Source organism: Myotis lucifugus, unplaced genomic scaffold, assembly GCF_000147115.1.
Source record: "Myotis lucifugus unplaced genomic scaffold, Myoluc2.0 scaffold_14, whole genome shotgun sequence".
Classification (NCBI taxonomy): domain Eukaryota; kingdom Metazoa; phylum Chordata; class Mammalia; order Chiroptera; family Vespertilionidae; genus Myotis; species Myotis lucifugus.
This window is the reverse complement of record NW_005871062.1, coordinates 4,658,015-4,677,915: the sequence shown is the minus strand read 5'-3', so window position 1 is coordinate 4,677,915 and position 19,901 is coordinate 4,658,015. Positions and strand designations below refer to the sequence as shown.

General features: G+C 36.4%; 1 protein-coding gene and 1 pseudogene across 3 annotated transcripts in view; one reads left to right on the top strand and one right to left on the bottom strand.

Moving 5' to 3' along the window:
• Positions 1-19,901, top strand: part of IL1RAP (interleukin 1 receptor accessory protein) — a 152,507-nt gene that overhangs the window by 131,308 nt on the left and 1,298 nt on the right. For 2 of the 3 annotated variants that reach the window (XM_023750556.1, XM_023750555.1), the window contains exons 8-11: positions 67-215; positions 9,355-9,504; positions 10,677-10,820; positions 13,376-16,504. In XM_023750556.1, the coding sequence (XP_023606324.1) occupies positions 67-215; positions 9,355-9,504; positions 10,677-10,820; positions 13,376-13,743 (811 nt within the window). In that variant the 3' untranslated portion in view covers positions 13,744-16,504. Of the gene's footprint in view, positions 1-66; positions 216-9,354; positions 9,505-10,676; positions 10,821-13,375; positions 16,505-19,901 lie in introns of those variants that run through there. The other variant, XM_023750557.1, reaches the window with a different exon arrangement.
• On the bottom strand, positions 4,013-5,393 carry LOC102435795 (annotated as a pseudogene).

Here is a 19,901-nt window from a genome sequence, read left to right as displayed (position 1 = left end):
GATTTACACACAGCACAAGGCCCTTGAGTCTCACTAATGCTCTAATTTTCTTTCCCCTCTTTCCAGGGTGATTCCGGCTGATCTGGAAGATGAAACAAGACTTGTGACTCTGAGCATCAAGAAAGTTAGTGCTGAAGATCTCAAACGCAACTATGTTTGTCATGCTAGAAATGGCAAAGGGGAGGTTGAGCAGCCAGCTAAGGTGAAACAGAAAGGTAATGGATGCATGGCCTCAGCGGAGGAATCTGGGAACTCTGACGTAACGTTATGGTGACAAAGGAAAGGAGAAGAAATTGAAAACCTGGGCACCAGCACTTACCACACATCTACCACATAGTCATGAATCAAAGTTGAATGAAAAATCTTGAGGGAAATTTCCATCTATGCAAATATATTCAAAATAATTTTAGTAATTAATGCCTGAATGTGGCTAAAAAAAATCTATGCTTATGATAATGAGGCATGATTTCCTATCTATATAATTATGAAAATGAAAAATAAAGGAAATATTCAAGGCTACCAAAGATATAATAAAGGAGTCACATGTTGTTAGTGAATTGTAAAAACCCTTTTAGAAATCATTGCTGGCAGTGTTCAAGAGTCATAAAAATGATCATATTCTATGACTTAATATTTTTGGAATTTTTCATGAATAAATAACACAAAAAATTATGGCCCCAATCAATATTCTTAGCATTAGCTATAATAATGAAACATAAGTAGCAACCATCTACTACTAATTGTATGCAAGTAAAGTGAAATGTAAAATATTTATAATTGGAAATATAATTTTAAAATAATCACTTTAAACACTATATATCAGTATTCAAGTGAGTTTATAATATACCATTAGCCACAATTGCTAACACAAAATTATTTAAACTATGACTTAAAATGATGTAAAATGATTTCTATGTTGATATACTATATTTTTCTACAATAAATGAAAATTATGAAGCTTTCTTGTGTGAGCTGTTGCTCCTGAAACAGAACATGTTTAAAATATTTTTGGTTCTTTCATAATAACAGACAATTAATACCTTCAAGAATGTTTTTTCAATAATCTGGAGGCAGATAATGATGATTTATCACACCTGCAACCAAGTCATTCAGAATTATTTCGGATCCCCTTGTTAGTGCCCATAACATTTATATCAAAAGTTTAAAAAAAGTTAATTCAAAATTGTTACATTTTAAACCTTTTTTAAAGCTGGTGAAAAAAAAGTTTCACTGTAACAGTTTTATTACAATTTTGAAATTGAAGAGCGAAGGTTGAAAGTGTATATGCCTCTTAAGGAGTTTTAGTAGGTCGGTTCTGGTTAATTAATTGCCTCTGTTACTCAGATGTCAATGTAAAGAGAAAATACTCTACCATATGTTCAGGACAGTGTTTCCCAAAGTTTCTTCCTAAGAACACTCCTAAGACTCTAGACTCAGATGGCCTATGTTCAGAGAGTGGTTATTATGCATCCCAACTCTGTGACTTTGGAAGAGACACTTCACCTCTGAGCTTCCATGTCTTTATATTTAGAGCAGGCAAAACAATACCACTACCTCATAAGGTTGCTTTTAAGTACTGAGCGCAGTTACTGGCATATATACACGTACATTAAATTCATAATAAATGTTAGCTCTTATTATTTCCACAGATTTTCATAGGTGTTATTGGACAAAGGCTTATATAGTCAAGTCAGTATCATTAAAGTATAGGTTAAACAAAATTGATCAAATTACTTTAGTTCAGGGCTCCTAAGCATCTTTAGCATACTACCATTTGGTATGAATATCTGCAGGGCGTTGGAAATAGTAGGAAGGATTTATTTTCAAATATATTTGACTCCAGATTCCCTAAGCATGGAACATTTTGTGGGACTTGTCTTCAGAGGCATGTGTTTTGAGAAACAATTATGGAGGTTGGCATAAATTAATAATGTATTGTCAGCTGGATAAGATCAATGCAATCAATTAAAATAATATTGAGTCTAGGAGTTATGCAGAAGTCTATCCAGCAGAGCTAGTTGAGTAGCTCCCCTTTCACAGAAGCGTGTGCTAGATGGTTTAGTATGAATGGCCTCAGGAATGTGAAGTGATAACTGCATCCAATAGAACAGATTTTCTATTCTTCATTGATTTTCAAAATCACATTATTATATCCCTGAGGTATTTCTATTAGCTGTTTTCTTTTTTTCCCTTTATTTTAATTTATTTATTTCCCTTCCCATCACCACTTATCCCCACATACCCTCTCCCACCTCCACCCACTCTCTTCCTCCCACAAGCACCATGTTCATGAGTTCTTTCTCTCCTTTTTTTTTTCTTTTTGCTCAATCCCTCCACTCTGGAATACCCTCTCCACCCGCCCCCCCCCCCCCCCCCCGGGGGGAAAAAAACACCAAATATGTTAGCCTACTTGTTTAGTTTGTTCATTAAATTCCACATATAAGTGAAATCATATATTACTTGTCTTTCTCTAACTGGCTTATTACACTTAGCATAATGTTCTCCAGGTCCATCCATGTTGTCACAAAGGGTAAATGTTTTGCTCATCCTTTCATTCATTCATTCTTACCTTTCTTTCTAGTACTGCAATTAAACTTAGGATAGAGCACTCACATTTGATGTTGTCCCACTAATCACTGAGGTTCTCATTATTTTTTATTTCATCATTTTTCCCTCTGTATTTCATTTAGGATAGTTTCTAGTGTTCAGTGGTCATTTATTTCTAATGTCTAATCTGCAGCATTTTTAATTTGAAAATATCATTTTTTAGTTTTTGAATTTTCATTTCTTTATCAAAACATGTTTTGATGTTTCCTAATGGCTCTTATAATGTTCATGGTCTTTTGAAAAATAGCAACCTGTCCCAATGGCTCAGTTTGTTGCAGTGTCATCCTGTACACCAAAATGTTGTGAGTTGGATTCCTAGTCAGGGTACATATCTAGGTTGCTGGAGGGCGCATACCTAAGTTGTCGGTTTGATTCCTGGTCAGGGTGCATACAGGAGGCCACTGATCACATTTCTCTCTCACATTGATGTTTATCTATCTATCTCCCTTCTTCTCTCTCTAAAATCAATAAACCTATCCTTGGGTAGGGATAAAAAATCAACAAGAATATTTATAATACTCATTTTGTATTTATTTTTTATGTAGAAAACCAATTTATTCCAGTATAATTACTTATACAATTAGTCATAAAGAATTAGTCATAGGCCTGCTGGTGAAACAGGTCACCCAAAACAGATATGATGGTATCAAACTAGTGGTCAAGGACTAACTGCTGAAAACAAAACAAAACAAAAAACAAACAAACAGAATTGGATAGTGTACCTGTCAAGTGAGAACATATATCTTTACAACTTGGTGGTCCCAAGTTTTTTTTTTAATTTTATAGAAAGGAAACAAATAGCATTAAAGTAGCTCAAGAAGTACACTAACAACCAAAATGTGTGGGGAAAAATAATCAGGCAGTTTTGATTTAACTCACAAAACTGAGAGGAGAGTGGTCTACACAGGAACATGTGCATCCTGGAAATACAAGTGTGAAGATTTCAAAGTCCAAATTTATATGACTTCAATCTCCCCTAGTTTCTGAATAAAAACAACATCTTGCAGTACTTATACTTCATGGCTTAGACACCTACCTCACTTCTCTTTATTCCTCACTCACTTCTCGGCTTTACTTAAATAAGTCTGAAAAACTTGGGGTTATAGGATAAGAAAAAAAATAATCAGACACAATATTCACTTTTTGGTGGCTACTTTAGATCTTTGTTACTAGAAAATTCCTCAGGAAAATTTATATAATGGTCTGTGACTTTGCTGAATCAAGTCCCCCAAGTTAATATTTAGAAAACACCCTCAGTTTGGGCTAATAGCATTGTTGATGGTACCTATTATAGAGGGATAGCTGACCAAAGCCTGTGTCTCAAAACCAATGTTAAATCAATCTCAGGATTGAGCAAAAAAAAAAGGGGGGGGGGAGTCTAAAATCACAAGAAAGGCAGATGTATCTAAGACCACTGTCCTAGATCCACGTGTCCTTGAGGGTCCTCATCATTCTAAGTGTTCTCTGCTATTTGCTGCACTTGCATGATAGTGGCTTCTGACAAAACAATCACCCAAAGTTCATTGGCATTCCAGGAGAAATCAGATATCTCAGCAGTGTGACCACCATGTAAACAACAACTCCAGTGGCCCATCTTCTGCATCTTCTGGAGTATGTTCCTCTCCAATTTTATTTAAATCCCAGGCATTCAGTCTACGATCAGTATCTCCGGAAGCCAAAATAGTCTCCTTGTGAGGTGACCACTGAACCTGGAATATTTCATCCTTATGTGGTTCAAAAAAATACAACTGAAGTTTCAGATTTATCAGATCCCACAAGGCAATGGTCTTATCAGCTGATCCTGGTGGCAAGAATGAACTCACTACACGGACTGAAAGAAAGGCAGTTCACTTCAGCAATGTGAGCATCAACTGAGTGGCTTGATTTGAAAGTATTGTTTGGTCAAATATCCCAGATCGTAAGTTTCTGATCATCAGCAACTGACCCCAACAGAGACTCATGGAGCAGATGCCAGGAAACATCTACTGCTGCATAACCTGTAAAGGTGGTCTTCACATCCACGACTTTTCCTTCCTTTGGTACAGCACTGATGTCCCACAGGCAAGTGCTGTGGCCATCTAAGTGAGTGCCCACTGAAATTTGCATTTCAAGAAAGCCATGGCCTTCCTTCTCATATCCATGGAGACACATGTCTGAGTTGCACTCTCCAGAAGGAACTGGTTTAAAAGGCTATTTTGTATAGTGAAAAACAAGAACATCATTGGATGGAGTCTTTGTTGCAATGATGCAAGATTTCTGGGGCATATCACATGCCCTTTTATTTCTCCTTCATGGTTGATCTTGATTTCTATTTCAACTTTTACCCTTATAGAGCCCAAACCTCCAAGTTCTCCTTTCTCGCTGTTATAGGTTGAAGCATCAAACTGAGCATCATCGTTAGGGAGCTGCACACTGGTTATCCAACCTGTGTGTCCCTAGACAAGCTTCTGAATGCTGAAATTTTTCCCTTCTGGTCTGGTTACATCTGGAAGCCACCATGCAGTTAGGCTGGGCCACCCCAGGCATGGGTCTTCACCAAATAGTGTTCTTTTTCCATATTTTGTACATTTTATTGACACGTTCTTCCACTGTATCATCAAAGGTTGCTTCCTTGTTGGCCATGTCAGGCAGGCAAGCCAGAGGTGCCCCGGGGTCTAGCCTTTTAGGAGGTGTGGGGAGGCTGTAATAACTCCCTCTGTGCTCATCACCTCTATTGTTACAATACTAATCTTGAAGCATTTATCTGCTAGTTCCATCAGCTTTATCAACTCTGATTCTGTTTATATTGGCTATTTTTTTCTAATTATGGGTCTTTTTTCTTTTTTTGCTTTTTATTCTGCCTAGATTATTTTTAAATGTATGTTTGACATTATACATATTACATTATTGAGTGTCTGAATTTGTGTTTTGTTCTAGTAGTTGTTTAATTTACTTATATAACAGCTTGCTTATTTTCTGAAGCATCTTGCTTATCATTGCTAGAGTAGGTCTAAAGTAGCCTTCTCTCTGAGGCAGGATTGGACCTATTAACCTAACTGATATTTCTACTTAATACTTGAGTGATCTTAACTCAAATGTGTCCCACCCCTGCATGTGCTCCTAGAATTGTTCAGTTCCCATCTCTCTAGTGGCTGTATCTTCCCTGATCATTTTCCCTTCACTGGTAGCTATTCTTTGTCTGACCTTGGGAAGGAGTCACCCTTAATATGCAAAACTTTGTATTTTTCCAAGAGCTTATGGGTTTCTAAAGCTCCATTTCTACACAGTTTTCTTTCCTTCAGGACCCAGGCCTACATGTTCAACATCCTAAACTCTACTTCCTGTCGCCTCAGCTCAGCAGGACTAATGTACTTTTGGTTTCCCCCTTCTGTGCCGCAGTCCAAAAAGTGCCTTGAGGTATTTAGCCAGGGTGAGTGTGGGGCTCACCCTTTGTGTGCCCTTTCTCTCACAGATCACACTCCTGTTCTACCAGTTATTTTGGATTTGATGGAGAGAAGGCTACTCCAGTACCAATTACTCCTCTAAGATAAGAAGAGGTCCAGAATGTGCAGGTTGTAATGCACTATGGTAGGAAACAAATCAGGTCTGCAGGGCCATTCAGTCATAGGTTTCTGGGTTACTATCATTTAAATAAAGCATTATCTTTGTAATTCGGTAAAATGGTCATCGCTGCAGCTCCAAAAGTATTGAGAAGTCCAAGCAATTTAGTAAAGAATAGGGAGGGAATACTAGGTAGTCCAAGCAGCTGGCATTTTGGTTGGGAGACTCAAGGGGCAGCAAGGAAGGTCCCAACTACGATAGTGAAGATGATGAGAGTAGCCTAGGTTTCCAAGGACGAACAAGTGTGTAGACCCATAACCTGGAACAGGAAAAAAGACTAAAGTTATTATGTTGGACTGGTTTCACCAAGGGTATTTAGCTAAAAATTTAGGCTTTGGAGCTAGTTTTTACTGTAGAAATGCAAAAGGGATGGAGGGAATGCTGATCCAGGGAGTAACAGCAGAGCAAGTGGCTAAATTTGGTGACATCTTGAAACGGATTATGAGTGAGACCAAAGAGAGAGGCAGTTTCAGAGCCCAATCTGATCAAAATGCATCACCCCTTCCTAATTGGAAACCCTTTAGTCTGGGATTACATCAGAGTAAAATCTTTATGCCAAAGCATCAAACAGTACATCTGGGGCAGACAGGAAATGTGGGCTGATCACCCATCCCTGCAAGCCAGCAAAGCTTTAGGGGAAACTTTTTTAGAACACTTTCTGCATGTGATTTAATCCACTTAGTAATTTAGGCTGTGGATTATTTATTTTAAGAATCCAGTTAGTTAAATAGCATTAAGAACTTCCTAATATCATCAAATGACCCTACAAAATACAATCTGTACATACAGCACATGTAATTGTATGATACAAAGTAAAATTAAAAGGCCCTACTAGAAATAAAATAGGCAGTAACAAAGTGAAGATAGCAGAGGGAAATGTATGAGGGTACTTGAACTCTTGATCATTAAGCAAGGTATCTAGTGATACTTAATTTTTTAAATTATTGATTGATTTGAGAGAGAGAGAGAGAGAGAGAGAGAGAGAGAGAGAGGAAGAGAAAGAGAAACATGGATTTGTTTTTCCACTTATTTGTGTATTCATTGGTTCATTCTTGTATGGACCCTGACCTCGAATTGAACCCTCAACCTTGGAATATCCAGACAACACTCTAACCAACTGAGCTACCCAGCCAGGGTCGATATCTATTAATGTTTGAAAAAACCCGTTTCAGGTAACTACATCCACTGACCTCTTTTTTTTCTTCTTCCTATTATAAAATGTCGACCCAGAGGCAGTCAAAATAACTGAGCAAATAATGAAGATGACAGTGGGAATTACCCCGGTGTGCTGTTAACATAACATGTACTCAGAAATACCTAGGACACAGCAATTTTCATGCCAGCTATCCAAATTGAACTTAGTAAATTCTCAACAACTGCACTGACATAGCGTCTGGCATTTATAATGGAGTTTTCTTACTTTAAAGCACCATTATTCATGGAATGCATACAAACGTACTCCATAATAATTCTGCACTTGCTGAGTCCCAGGCTATACCTGCCACAAGATTAGTATGCTGAGTTTAGGATAATGAACTTAAAACTATGATTTGCCCTTTAATTAGAGAACTTTAGGCTGAGCTGCAGGCTGCTTTTCATTTCCCCTTAAGATAAGATACCTATTTTAAAAGAGACCTTTCCACTAGTGTATGACCACTAATTGAACTTCAAGTAGTGTTGTGCAAAGATCTCTGGAATTTGAAGTCAGGGAGCCTCAGTAAGTCCAGCTGTGAAGGAGAGGATTATTAAGCAGGATGGTAAGATCAGTCATCTTTGAGCAATTAAACATTATAAGTGGTGTTTGCTGAGACAAGATATAATAGAATTTTGTTCACAGCTGGAAGTATTGAGGCTACTTGACTGCAAATTCCAGAGATCTTTGTACAACACTATTGTGAAGTTGTAACTAGATGACTGTAAATATGTAGTTTAGTGGGGACTGGGAGAGAGTGGAAAAGCAAGCTTGTATGTAAATTGCAATATAATGAAATCTGTCCTGTCCTAGCTGGCTTGGCTCAGTGCATAGAGCATTGGCCTGTGTACTGAAGGATCCCAGGTTCAATTCCAGTCAAGGGCACATGCTCAGTTGCAGGCTTGATCCCCAGTAGGGGGCATGCAGGAGGCAGCCAATCAATGATTCTCTCTCATCATTGATGTTTCTATCTCTCTCTCCCTCTCCCTCTCTGAAGTCAATAAAAAATATATTTTAAAAAAATCTGCCCATATCTCAATATTGCAAGTCAGTCTTTGGACTGTGTATCCTAGAACTGTAGACCTAAGAGATACTTTCAGAGCCAAACACACTGACTGAGCATTTGGTGGATAGCCTCTGTTTCTGCCCAATGAAAATTAAATTTTTGAGGCCTATTTCCAAATATAAAGGAGAGGGAATTAAATTTCTTCCATATGCCATTGGACAAGAAGGTAAAATTAAGACAAATGGAAGGAAACACAAGAAGATTTTGTTCCATTTAACTGCTCCAACAATTAAAACTCTACCAGTATCATGGGCTGATCCAGGTAATAATAAATATTTTTATCCCAAGAGAAGGAAAAAGCAGAGGATAGAATTGCACTTTTCAAAAATATTTTTGAGCCTGGCTGGTGTTGCTCAGTGGTTTAGCATTGACTCATGAACCAAGAGGTCACTAGTTCAAATTCCTTGTTGTGGGCTCGATCCCCAATAGGGGATGTTTGGAGGCAGCCTATCGATGTTTCTCTCTCATAGATGTTGCTATCTCTCTGCCACTCTCCCTTCCTCTCTCTCTCTCTAAAAATAAATAAAAACACATTTTCAAAAATATTTTTGAGGAGAGTCAGGCATCCAATTGTAAATTGAATTAGATGATCTTCTAAATCCTTCCCAATGCAAAGATTCTGTTTTAATTTGTATATCATCAGTCTATTGGAATCATCTAATGGTTAAAAAAATGCATTCTATGCCAATTAACTGGAAACAAAAAGAGCAATATTACACATCTAGTATTAAAACATAGTGGCTGACCCCTACCATATTATCTCTGCTTGTCACACACACACACAGATCAGGTGCCTGGCTCAGCTGCTTGGCTTATCCAACTATTTGCAGGATGATGGGTTGCTCTGATCACCATGTAACATCAATTGTTTCTTTGTTGTTTACTCCAGTGATTGCTCCAAGATACACAGTGGAACTGGCCTGTGGTTTTGGAGTCACAGTCCTGCTCGTGGTGATTCTCATTGTTGTTTACCATGTTTACTGGCTGGAGATGGTCCTATTTTACCGAGCTCATTTTGGAACAGATGAAACCATTTTAGGTGAGTAATGGGAGTTTGATGTAAGTCTCTTCTAGTGTCATCTTTACAAAACATGTTGGCTCGATAAAATCTAGATTTTCCTGGAACATCAAATCAGACTACCTTTTGTTTCAGCCCTTTCTACTGAATATCTTTCGAATGCATATTAGTTTTTCAATATGGAACATAGTCTAGATTGGCACTGTCCACAGAGAACTATAATTCAAGTCACAAATGTCATTGAAATTATTTAGTTGTCATATTAGGAAAGGGAAAGTGAAGATTTTAATAATGTATCTTTTTAATTTAAGGTGTTCAAAATATTAACATTTTATCTTGTAATTAAGTTAATAGAGATGTTTTAGGTACTAAAAATCTTCAAACTTCAGTATGTATTGAATCTTACCCTTACAGTGTATCTCAGTTCAGACCCGCTTCATTTCAAGTGCTCAATATCTGCTTTGGTTGTGGCTACTGTCCTGGATAGTGCAGGTCCACACTCTGTACTCAGGGCTGATTCATGCACCAGAAGCATCAGGATCACATGGGAACTTATTGAAAGCAGTATCTTAAACCAAAACCTTACTCTGAATTAGAATCTATATTTTAACAATATTCCTAAGTTGTTCATTCACTCGTTGAAGTTCAAGCAGTACTGTTCTAGTGTGTAATTTTCTGGTGACAGTAGGTTTGTGGCGGGGTCACAGAACCTATGTTTTTAATGAGAGATGATTTTTATAATTAGGCAACATTGGGAAAGGGTTTACTGAATCTACATATATTTTTAATTATAGTTATTTTCAGGTATAATTAGACCATTTCTAAAAGGTTTGCTGAATTTATAATTCTAACATATTAGTGAGTGACATAATAGTACAGTAGACATATTCTGCATGGTATTAATTGTCAGCACCTATGATTGACTATTTACTTCCTGGTTCTGTTAACTCATAATTGAATGAGCCATGCCTCATTGATTGCCCACCATAGAAACTGAACTCGGTAAGAGGAGAGTAGAAGACACATCAGATAAAACTTGTAATTACACCTTAAAATAGCCATTTTACCTGGAAAAATCACACTGAAATCTGTCAGATAATTCGTACTTGTAAAAAATGAGAATGTCTAATTTGAAAAAGTTTGATTTAAGAAAACTTTCCTAATTTTTATTGGACCCATGTTCTTTTTTCTAGATGGGAAGGAATATGATATTTATGTATCCTATGCAAGGAATGCTGAAGAAGAAGAATTTGTATTGCTGACCCTCCGTGGAGTTTTGGAGAATGAATTTGGGTATAAGCTGTGCATCTTTGACAGAGACAGTCTGCCTGGGGGAAGTAGGTATTCAGATGAGTACAAGTGATGCTACCCTGCAAGGCAGAGGGGATCATTAGCTATAGAGTCTGGGTGAGAATTTTGCCCCTATGAACTCTATGTTGGCAGTTTGGACTTTTAATGTCCGATCGTGTCATACAATAGACAGAGAATCTCTAGGAATAAACTTCGTCGTAAGGTGTAGACTATTCAAATGCAGTTTATGGTATACAATATTCCCTCTTCTAAGTTTTAAAAACTTAATTTCAGAAAAGTTTGGATGCACAGTGGATTAGAGCTCTATAAAATGTCATAGATTTAAACATCCTTTTTACTCACATTTAGATTTTTAGAAGGTTTAGCTAATCTGCATCAAATTTTCCCAGAATGTTTCTACAAAGATTGAGTTTAAACAATTTTACAAAGATTGAGGTTTACCCAATTTTACAAAAAATGAGTTGCAGAATAGAGTGCGTGGAATTTTTCTTTATATTTCTCACTGATAATAATTAGAATATTTCCCTTTGGCATTTGCTAATTTCCCTCTCCTCACTTTTGTTTTCCAGCAAATCAAAGCCACTCAAATTCTCCTTTCCCTTGGGTCAGTTTCTTTCTTTCCATCAGCTTACATGTCTCAGATATAGTTTAAAATTTTACAAAAGTCTGATGTATTCTAGTAGATTAAAAAGAAAGAAACTTCAATTGCTGAATGTTTTAACATAAAAGCACATCTCTAATTTTCAGGTCCACCCAGTAACATATAAGGTGATGGTTCATTTGAGTCTGTTTTATAAATACATAATAGCATCCATAAGCCCACTATTAATCTTTGTACTGTTAAAATGTATGCAATGTCTCTAACCTTCAGCACAACAAACTAATTTTCTCCCCCTAAAATACTGTTTACATTAATCACTAATCACGTCACATGTTTTCTTTTAAATGTCATATGAATAATTGTGAATAGCCTCAATTTAAGCTTCCTACAGAATACACTGGTTTATTCTCATGTCGAAATAGCTGGATCACTTATCTCCCCAGTCATCATCCAAAAGTCCATCTTGCTTGTGTTCTGCAGTGGACATCTCTTTTAGTATAATTTTGCCAGGAAATGAGGGCTTGATTATATAGTTACAGGATAAATTCCACTCATTTTAAGACTTAAAATTCTAAATCATTTACTCATCCATTTGTTCACTTATACAGCTGTTCAACAAATATTGATCTATTGTGTAAAAAAGAATTATATAAAGATTCACAGTATAACAACAATGTAAGACCCTCCAACAGGGGTTGATAATTCTTTGAAGAATTCAAGTTCTACATAATCACTCTTGCATCCTGCTTTGATGGTTGATCCTTGTGATCATTCATGTTTTCCCTGCTCTTCTTATTGAGACCTCTTTGCCTGTGGGTCTCTTTCCATGCCTACACATGGTCAGCCTCCAGCAACACTACTTGGTGTAGACAATTTCTTATTCCTGGATTCACCTCCAGGCTGCTCATGCTATTTTAATAGAAAGTTTCCCCCCACTGCCTCTTTTTCTATGAAGATGAAGGAATAAAATGATGGCTTAGGAAAGTATGGTAAGTCATGAAATAGTTTTCCACAACACTAGTGCCTTCCCTGGAGTTGACTCCTATCTAAACCCCAGGTAAAGAGTTATACCATCCTTGGTAAGCAAGCTCAAGATGGATTATTCCCAAGAATGTAGTGGCAGGAACTACTCAAAGTCCCTGACAACAAAATAAAATTAAAGGTGCATTTCCATTTTCTTGCTCTCCCTTCTTTTCTGACCTGAAGAAAGCATTTGCCTGATAGTGAAGGCAGACAGATCAGCCAGCAGCTGCTGAAACACATGGCTTCCTCGTAATGATAGGAGTTTAAACAGAAAAATCCAGGGATTAATTTAGTCCCTGAGCAGAGAGTAGAATAGAAAGCTGAGCTGAGGATGTGATGCCAGCCAAAATGCCATTACATTGGCTAGATGTTTTTTAAAGTTCTTATTCGAATGACATTCTAGTTGGGGCGTGTTTGGTAATAGAGAAGGACTTGAAAAAAAATGAAGATTCTTGCTCTTGCTGTTCTGTATCTGTGAAAATGAATTTCTATGATTTTTTACTCTCTGGTATATATATTACTAAGTGCTCATGGGTCCTGGGGAGTTGATACATGGGTATCTGTGGGGAGAAGAAGGCTCAGGAGCCTCTTTGGATGGGACCCAATATGCCACATGGTTTGAAAAAAAAATATTTCAGTACCACCCTTATATTCCTTGATGTCCCAACTCACGCTTTTAAAGACCAATGTCATGGAAGCACGTTTGGCTTCAGTTCTGTGTGGAATTCTTTTTGGGTTGGAATGTGTGCATACAGTTTCTATTCTTCCTGAGGAGAGTGGCATTTAGTGAGAAGTGTGAAAGGATCTAAGGATGAGGTTGTTCAAAGTGTTCTTGGTCAGAAGTTTCACCTCAACTCTCAGGCTGATGCCCTAAGTTTCCAACACTTGCTCCTCAATCCCCATGCTTTCTGGGGAGTTCTTGGCCAACACTAATCCCCATGGTGTTTTCTTTCCCAGTTGTCACAGATGAGACCTTGAGCTTCATTCAGAAAAGCAGACGCCTCCTGGTTGTCCTAAGCCCCAACTACGTGCTCCAGGGAACCCAAGCCCTCCTGGAGCTCAAGGCTGGCCTAGAAAACATGGCCTCTCGGGGAAACATCAACGTCATTTTAGTACAGTACAAAGCTGTAAAGGAGACGAAGGTGAAAGAGCTGAAGAGGGCTAAGACGGTGCTCACGGTCATTAAATGGAAAGGGGAAAAATCCAAGTATCCACAGGGCAGGTTCTGGAAGCAGCTGCAGGTGGCCATGCCAGTGAAGAAAAGTTCCAGGTGGTCTAGAAGTGGAGAGCAGGGTCTCTCCTACTCATCTTTGAAAAATGTATGAAAGGGACAATGAAAGGGGTAAACAGAGCCCTGGGTACCCCAGGAAGGAAGAAACCTTCTTGATACCCAATGTATTGTTTCATGGACAGAAAACAATTCTATGGAAGCCTCCCCATAGGGTTAAATTCAGGGTGACTGGTTGTGTTTCCTCAGGCAATACTAAGATTTAGAATGATCATGCCACCAGTCTGTTACCAGTGTTCAATGTCACTATGTTCTTTGCAGGTAAAGACTTGGATGATGTGAATTTTTTCTTCTGCATCTTCTCTATTACTGTTCTTACATGTTTCTCTCTCTCTCTCTCTCTCTCTCTCTCTCTCTTTCTCTCTCTCTCTCTCTCTTCTCTCTTGTTAACATTATAGGGCTGCCTTTGCCTATGGTTTGAAAGACCCCGTAAAGATAAGTCATCTGTTAATAGGGTCATTATGAGTTTCCAAGTATAGTTTTCTTCTTCTTTTATTATTACTCATCTATTAAAAAGATAATCAGGGTCTGAATATACTTTAGCTGGATAAGGAGCTCTTTTGCTCATTCTGCTGTATCACAAGCCATCACAGTAAGATTGACACCCCCTTGGACAATTCAAAGCAGTATTACTAAAAATTATTCTTATAATAATTGATTTAAAGATTCTTATAATTGCCTGAATTTTCTCCTATTATATCCCCATGTGCCCTCTATCTCAGGTAAATGATGGCATATTTTTCAACTTGAAATATACAATTTTTTATTCTAGTAAACTTCTGACTATCTGTAGGTCAGCCCATGTTTATCATTCCATCTTCCCTCTCTATTGTAACTTGCTTATGTCGGCCACTCGGAGTTTACACGTGGCTCCACACTTGGTTCTGATAGGAAGTTTATCCTAATGGTGCTAATAGAGTGAGATAATGGCAACATTCTTTGAGGGTATTTTCTGGCTTGTGATAAAAGAGCAGAGCAGAGTGTTTGGCCATTTGTCTTTTAATCTCAGTCTTATTAATGTGAATATTAGGAAAGTGATTTCTCTTCGCTTGTTTCTCTCTTCTCATTTTAAAGTGTGGAAGTTAAACTCAGTGACCTTGAGAGCTGCTTTTAGCATTAATACTCTAAAAGGATTAACTGAACCCCTAGTATTGTCCCTATTTTATTTACTCACTCCAAACAAGTCAGCTGAAAGGTCACTGTCAATGTAACTTGTTTTAGTTCGTTTTTTAATAAAGTTTCACTGTTCCTAAGACTTGGAAAAGTGAAAACTTAGTCTAGAGTTTACAGAGTGAAATATAAATACATATACATGTGTATATATTTATATATAAACACAAAATTATATACATATGTGTATCTAAATTGCATATAGATACACATGAATTATATACGTACATATACACATATATACATACATGAATTATATTTGCATGTATGCATACATATATACAATATACACATATATACATATATATGCATATTACTTTAGTCATTAGCACAGTACTACAAGCCACTGGAACTCTTGTCCAATCTTTAAATTGTCTTTACTGTAATGCTTTTGTGTTAGTGTTTTCTACACATTAACATTATTTGTGATTTCACAGGTCATAGTGGTAGCTGTTGTTAGTTCTTGCCTTTCCTAAATTAGTGTGAATAATTTACTCCTGCTAGAGCTGATCTGGGTTCAGTGGAATCTGTTGTGCACATATCTTCCATAGTCACTGCTAAGCATAGCCAGTCCTCTGGCATTATTTGATCATCTACTATGTTTGAGGCACATATACTTAACAACTAAGCTATGTGAATCTCAGTGCTCAACTACTGGAGAAATAAATCTCTATTTGGACTATTGAGTAATAAAAAAGAAGAGAAAAAGCCTATAAATGAGCCTGAGTATCCTATGAAACACCATTATTCATAATTTAAGGAAATCCTTATTCAGTAGTATGAATGTTGTTAAGCACTTCTAAAACTATCTTTTATAGTTAAAAGTCCTTCAGCAGATTTTTTTATAGAGGAGTTATTGATTATTTTAGTAATAAAAGCATGACTATAAAACTGTTCTAGAAGTCATTCTGGAACCTAACATTTTTAGCCTTATTAATGCTTTTCCTTGCTACAAACCACAATTACTCCTCCTATCAATCCTTCATTCACAAGACCAGGAGAGACTTGACTCCAGATAAGCTTTGTATTTCAAATTCTTGCATTAGCTTTAGGTAAACGGGGGGGGGGGGGGGGGCGCGTCTCATCACCAAGGGTCCATTTTCTTGCCAATACTGCATTCTTTTTGCACTTTTGAATTTACTATTTATCCTAAAGGCTGTTCTGTGCCCCTAGAAACATCTTGACATTTTCCCCCTATTTATATTCTTGTCTTTGGTACTGAGCTTTTCTAAATGCTAAAATCAAAAGCATCTCAAATTTCCATGATGTGTCTCATTCTAAGATAATTTTTCAAGACTTTTTGTTTGTGTTTTATGTCCCAGAAGATGCCTCATACTGAATATTTGAAGGAGATGGGGAAACATAATTTAGAAAGCAGGAAGAATTTTCTTTCTCATGTTAAAAACAAAACAAAAAAAACACGTCTCTAAGGTTAAAAAAAAACCTTAATGGTTTCAGATATGGGATATAAAGACCTTCTGCACCCAAGTTAACAAAGGACCATGATATAGAATGTCTAATTACACAATAATATAAAATTTATTTAATTTTTTTCTGTATTATAACTTAGATGATTCTCCAGGATTCTAATAAACAAGCATTCCATTGTGTTGGGGAACAAAGCATCACTCCACTTGTTAATTATACATTTTCTTTCCATAGGTTTTAATATTTAAGATTATCTTTTTATTTTATTCATAAACTTTTGTATTTTCCATTTTTTATTTGATTTGTAAATTTGTTTATTTTAAAAATAAACCATTTATTTTCAGCTTTGAATTTTATTTTGTGCATGTGTTTTATGTCTTTATTTTCATGTTTGGGCATAATAAATAAGAATAAAAATAATGATACATGTAAAAAATATAAATTGCACTAATTAGGTTTCTCTTTTGAGAAATCTGAAAAAAATGGGAACTTCATCTCAAGAAAAATTTTTTACATGTGAGTAAAGAGGTTACTTAAGTAAAATGCATGACTCTAACATTCTAGGTGTGTGTGTATGTGTGTGTGTGTGTGTGTGTGTGTGTGTGTGTGTGTATGTGTGTGTTTAGATAGCCAGAGAGACAGGGAGAAAGAGGCAAGAGAGGGAGAGGCAGGAGGGAGAGAGAAGTTCTTTCAAAACAAAAACACAGTCTGTTATTTTTTGTTCAACTTGGAACTTGGGAAGTTTATAGAAATATCTTACATTTTATAGGCTTTATTGCAACCCCAGGGCAGTTGTTTTGAAATGAAATAAGTTAATTAATATTATGCTCTTAGTTAATAGAATATAATTTGCATGAATGAATCAAAAATTCATTTATATCACATTTCAAGTAAATCAGATAAATATTTGGAAATGATTTTCTTTTGAGTTAATAATATTAAATTCATAAAGACAAGGAAGCCTTCTTGCTTAAAATTGTTTTCCTATTCACTTACTCTAAGGATATTTATTGAGTTCTTATAACTAAACTGGTTAGATGAGTAAAAATTTTCCTACTGAAAAAGTTTTCACTTTCAAGGCTATCTCCAAAGAGTAGACTTAGGATCAATGGATGGGGATTATATGGAAACAGACTTCTCCTCAATTAGGAAATGACTTAACAGCAGACTTGAACAATAATGTATTTCACTATCTTTGGAGATGCTGGGGCCCCATTACTAGAGGTGTACAAGCAGAGACTTAATGAATCATATTAAGATTTTGCAAATGGGCTTTCCTCATTAGATAAGTGATGACGGGTCTGAAGTTTCTTCCAACCGTGGACATATTAAATGACCTCTTAGAACATTGTGGTGACTATTTAGTTTCAATAACAACAGTGTCTGTATCAGTAATTTGGTTATTGTGGCTACCTAGCTATTCCTGACCTTGTTAAAAACACTCAAGTATTTTCTTCAGTTATTCACTGATGTCACTAGGTCTTTGACACAAGTAAAGTCACGATATGATACTATTCAACAACTAGCCTGTCTTATTTCTCTATTTCTACCCAAGAGATAAAAAGTATTTTTAACAATGGTCTAGGTCACATGGTCTGCAAACTCATTAGTCAACAGAGCCAAATATCAACAGTACAATGATTTAAATTTCTTTTGAGAGCCAAATTTTTTAAACTTAAACTATATAAGTAGGTACATTATTATTAGCTTAATTAGGGAACTCCTAAGGCTTAGGAAGAGCCACACTCAAGGGGCCAAAGAGCCGCATGTGGCTCGAGAGCTGTAGTTTGCCGACCACGGGTCTAGGAGACTAAGTGTTTCAATAACATTCTTTATCCACATGTATTTTGAACTGAAAAGAAAGAATTTTTAAAACTTATAATTCATAAATTCACATACTAAGATGATTGTTTTTGCTAGACATTTACCTTTAGGTATCTCTAATTTGTTTAACAACCTTCCAAATTTGGACATACTTTATATATTTTATAGATGGATAAATTCATAATTAAAGATATTAAGATAAAAACAGATAATTGGAGAGATCAATATTTAAATTCAGATCTATCTTCCAAATTAGGTGCCCCCCCATATTTCATTACACTTCAAGTTTTAATAAAGAGAGAGAGAGAGAGAGAGAGAGAGAGAGAGAGAGAGAAGCTTCTTACTGTTTCATACACTAATAACCTAGCCAAAGAACAAAATTGCAGGCCTAGTTTAATTGTAGGGGAATTTCAGAGAGGCTATGAATTTTAACAGCAGGAATCTTCTTCCTTGAAGAATTCTAGTCCAGAAAAATGATTTGAAAACCAATTTACTATCACACAAAAAGCCAATCTCATCATCCTACAGCCACACCTCATTTTTTTGAGCCAAACAGGATAAAGACCTAATTTGCAACTTCCTCTCCAATAATCTTCAGCATTGAAATCAAAATAATTTGCATCCTCATATGGGAAGTATTGACAATCTGTAAGACTTTAAAATATGCCATAAAGGATATAGCTTCTTTCAGAGTACCTTGTGAAGACCCCTAGGTACAGATACCCCCACACACACCTGAGAAGCATCTCCTACATCCACTCATCAAAGTCTGGAATTTAACCATACGTATCTATTTCTTTAGCATTTCCCTCTTTCAAATGGAAACCCCACACTTTTCAATTAATACTAATAATTTTTTAAAAGCCACATTCTCTCTTTTTTAGAGGATCTATGATACTGTTTTGTTTTCAACAGTTGGATTTCCAGGGGCTACTTTGAAGTGTGACACACAAACACACACACACACACACACACACACACACACACACGCACACACACATCACAAGTTCTTTGTGATGAAAAACTATCCATGTTGTTTTAAGGGTATATCGTATTTATCAAGAGATGGAAGAAGCAGTAGACATCCTATTCTCACAGTCTCAGGTTTATGAAAGGCGGGCTACATAAGATTCTGAGCAGAACTCGACAGAACAAAAGAATTTACAAAACATGCTTGCACGTGCACATGGCCTTTGAAGATAAGTGATAGATTTTTCTCACAAGATTGAAACAAGAATTCTCAAAACACTGCTCTCTTGATAAATCCAGTTCAAAGTTCTTAAAAATTGCTCTTCCAATTTCCCTTCAAAATCATGTTAAATTCACTAATTGAAAAGAACTGATCTGGTAAGGAACATAGTTCCTTCATTCCTGTCAAATTCATCATGATCAATTTCACTGCAAACTTTCAATTTGTCCTCACAAGCTAAAATGTCTCTCCATGACTATTTCACCACTGGCCCCTAAAGCATATGTACTCAACCTCATGGTATGTCTGTAGTACCTGTTTTCAGAGTTTCAATGGCTGTGATTTATACATTTGGAATTCTTTTCCTTCAGAAAATAACATTGTTTAAGCTCTTAAATCTAACAGTGAGTTAAGCACTGCTTTTATCTTGAGAACTTTCCTATTGGGATCTGTTCAAATCCACCTCAGTAACTATTAGAATTGAATGCTTTGCCAGAAGTCTTAATTAACTGACTGATTCTTACCTATTTTCAATGCTCTTGCCCGTTTAAGTTATTGTTAAACCACACACACACACACAAATT